Below are 3,517 nucleotides of genomic sequence, written 5' to 3'. Positions count from 1 at the left end.
CCCCCCCCCCCCCCCCCCACCCCCACGCTTTTCACCGCCCAAGAGCCACTCCCCACCGAGCCATCTCCTCATGAATTCCGCTGGCGCGCGTGGGAGGGGGAGGGGTGTATGAGGGGCAATTATGCGCGCGCCGCAACCTCGTAAAAGCTGGTGCGCCTTGCATCTGCTACGGGATCGACCATGTCCTTCCTGTGTGTCTTTCCTTTGCTTTACCTGCTGTCGCTGTTTATGCTCGCGCGATGCGATTCGCCCCTTCCACCGGTGCGACTCGCACGGCCGTCCGCATCGATGGCTGGCTTAGATTCGAGAGAAGGAAAAGATCAGCAAGGCGGAGGAGCCCTCTTGTCGCCCACGAAGAGAAAGAGTGCCGTGAACCTTCACTCGATGCGCGTTACTGAACACGCGCGCACTGGCTTGATGCACCGCTGACCCCCTCCACGCTTCCGGGTATGGGTGCTGCTGCCCTGCGTGTGCCCTTGTGTGCAGCAGTGATGGAGGAATGGCTCTGCGCTAGAGCGCCAAAGGACAGAGATGGCGGTGGCGACGGCGAACCGACGGAGGCGCGTAGGAAGGCGGGAAGGCGTGGAGCGACGGAGCGCCGCATGGCCCCGCGCCGCATGCACCCCATTCAATACACTTCCCCCTTCTTTTCTCTGAACGCGCACGTACGCGAGACCAGACCCCACACGCGCGCGCCACCAGCCCACTCCGGCCTTTCGCGTCCCGACATCATTCTCCAAGACACGGGTGGGAGTGCCCGGAGACGTCTTGCGGCGGACGCGCGCCTCGCGAGGATCGCTTCCTGCGCGGCTGCGCGTCGTCCGTTGCCCTACGCTGCCGCACCGCGGGCACGAAGACTTCCGCCAGCAGGAGCGGGAGGTACGTGCTGACCTCTCCGTACACCTTCACGAACGCCCCCTCCATCCGTACCTTCCCCCACGAAAGTGCCTCCTCGGGTTTGGCACCGGCGTCAGAGCCGTCGAACTCCTGCCCGTTGCTCAGGATGATGGTGAAGTCGGCGCCGTTGCGCATGAGGTTGGCGTTACATACGTGATGCTTCACGACACCACCACCACAGATGAGCATGCCCGTCTTCTTGCTGAGCATGGCGAGCTTGTTGATCGAGTACACGTCACGGACGAGATCGACCTGCAGGCGCTCCACCACCGGAGGCTTGACCTTCACCGCGGTGGCCGACGTGGACGAAGACGAGGAGGCTTTTCGACTTCTCTTCAACTCCTTCGAATTGCCGGCGTTCTCGTCCGCAACTGAGCCGCCTTTTCGGTGCGCAGGACGGGCTGCCGGGGCAGGCGTGGGCAACAGGTAGCTCGTGATGTCGCCGTCGACGAAGGAGGGGCTGAACAGAGAGACTTGCTGCAGGGCTGCCCAGTAGACAACAGTTGTGCGTGCCCTGGCGAGTGCTTCCGCACGATACGACGCCGATGTAGCAATGTGTGCATCTCGATCTGCTTCCGGCCCCTTCCCGTTCGCGGTGACGGATTCTGCAGTGCCCACCGCAGAACCGCTCGTCAAGCGAGACGTGCAACTCTGCACAGCCCCTAGCGCCTCCGCGAGCATGTCGACCAGCCACAACCCGCACAGCGCCCACACCTCGCTGGGGGTGACGGACCAGCTACACACGTCGTCGTACTTGTCAGGAATCGGCTTCGCCATAGCAGCTGCGCGCAACCGCGCCTGGCGGGCGCAGAGTCGCTGAACAAATGTGCGCATGAGGCAGTCGAATAGCTCAGAGCCGGTGCTGCCCTGCCGTGGATACTCGACGTTGCCGAAGCGCGCTGGCTTCGCTGTGCCGGCCGCCGCGCGAGTGCCGAGAGGCTTTTCCGCCCTCTGCTGTAGGCCTTTCGGCGGCGCTGTGGCCTCCGAGGATACAGTACTGCTTACATGTCCTTGTGCTTCGCTGGCGTAGTGGTGCAGTGTGTAAGCCGTGCAGGCGCGGCGCAGGTCGTGCTCCACACCACCGCCGCTCACGACGATGGCGCACAGGAAGCTGTGAGCGCGAGGTATCTCCTCATCCGGGTGTGGAGGGCCACCGTACGTCTCGACGTACTCCCTCTTGAGTCGCGCAAACATTAGCTGGTCGTCTGTTCCGTCTGCTGACGCGGGAGCAGACGCTTCGAGCGAGCGATGGACAACACCCTCCTGCACAAGAAAGCGAACCGCCTCGCGACAGCCAGTGCCCATGAGGTTGGCAGTCACACCCATGAACAGGTTCGGGTAGACATGCTCTTGCTGCAACGTCTTCCCGTCCTCGCCGACATCGGGCGGCACCAGTACGTACTTGCCATCCTTTATCTGATACACCTTCGAAGGGGGCTGCTTTCGAATCATGCGCTGGGCGATGGAGCGGGCGAGGCCGTAGTTTGTCGCCTGGAATCCCATCGTTGAGTAGGAACCGATGATGTGTTGGGCCTTGTCGAAGCCCGACGTGGGGCCCCGAACTTGTGTCAGCTTCGCGACCGCCTGCGCCGAGGAGGCCGAGGACACCAGCACGGCAGATTCCGCAATATTCGCCATGCGTCACATCTAAATATTTTCCCTTTTTGTTATACGGCTGCTTGTCTCTCTGTCTCACCGCCTCGCTGCGTGCGTGTGAGCGTGCTGAGTGCGCCTTTGCTTGCGAGAGGCACGGGTATGACGCTGCCGCGGTGGGGCGTGTCTGCGCGGTGAAGAGGGAGGGAGGGAGGGAAGGGGGGGGGGCGACGGATTGGACATCAGACGAGACAGTACAAGAGGAAGGCTGCAGGGCACAACACAAATGTGGAAGCTGCAAGGTAGGGCTAGGCAGGCAAAGAGACCGAGGCGACCACCGTCGCTGCTGCCTCTATCGCATGCGTGCCGCCCCCCTCCCCTACGCGTCACCCATGGCGTCGCGCATCACGACCCGCGAACGGAGGTGCCACTGAGACGAAAGATAAAAAAGAAGGCGGTCAGTCGATGAGGCAGCGACATCGCTCTTTCTCTCAGCCTATCCAGTGTACTCTGGTAGCTCCCTGGCAGCGTCGACGAGGGAGAGACTGGGAGCATAGCAGACTGAGGTGAGGCACTAGCACTAGCAGCCACCACCCCTTTCCAACTCTTAGGTACTGTCGTGACACGACGCACCCACGGAGGGCAGCTGAGGCGTGGTAAGATAGACGATGGGCAGGCCTCGCTCTGTCTGCTCAGCTGCAGCCCGTCTATGTGCGCTTTCCAACTTTTTTCTTGCCTTCTGCTTGCTCTTCGGTTTCCATTGGAGGGGAGAGGCGTTGGAGACGGAAAGCGCGCTTTACAGCGCTCGTGAAACATCTTCGGCAACGCGTGCATTTCGCTACCGTGGCGCATGAACTGCACGCCACCACCGCCCCTCCCCCTCTGGCCCGTGTCACAGGCACCCATCGCGTGGCGCAAAGCAGCGGGAGACGCGCGGGTACGGCGATGCGCCGGCTCAGTCGTCGGAGCACGGCCCCTGCCTCGAACGCAGCCCACACCCCGCTTCCCACGTCGCTTCATAGCCGCT

At 62.7% G+C, this 3,517-nt stretch overlaps 1 protein-coding gene across 1 annotated transcript; it reads right to left on the bottom strand.

Moving 5' to 3' along the window:
- Positions 1-729: 729 nt before the first annotated feature.
- LDBPK_340350 (deoxyhypusine synthasewith=UniProt:A4ZZ93_LEIDO) lies at positions 730-2,535 on the bottom strand (the record flags this gene model as incomplete). Its single annotated transcript, XM_003864152.1, has 1 exon — positions 730-2,535. One exon carries the CDS (start codon positions 2,533-2,535, stop codon positions 730-732), a length of 1,806 nt encoding a protein of 601 aa, XP_003864200.1.
- Positions 2,536-3,517: the final 982 nt, after the last annotated feature.

This window comes from Leishmania donovani, chromosome 34, assembly GCF_000227135.1.
Source record: "Leishmania donovani BPK282A1 complete genome, chromosome 34".
Taxonomy (NCBI): domain Eukaryota; phylum Euglenozoa; class Kinetoplastea; order Trypanosomatida; family Trypanosomatidae; genus Leishmania; species Leishmania donovani.
This window is presented reverse-complemented; position numbering and strand designations above follow the sequence as displayed.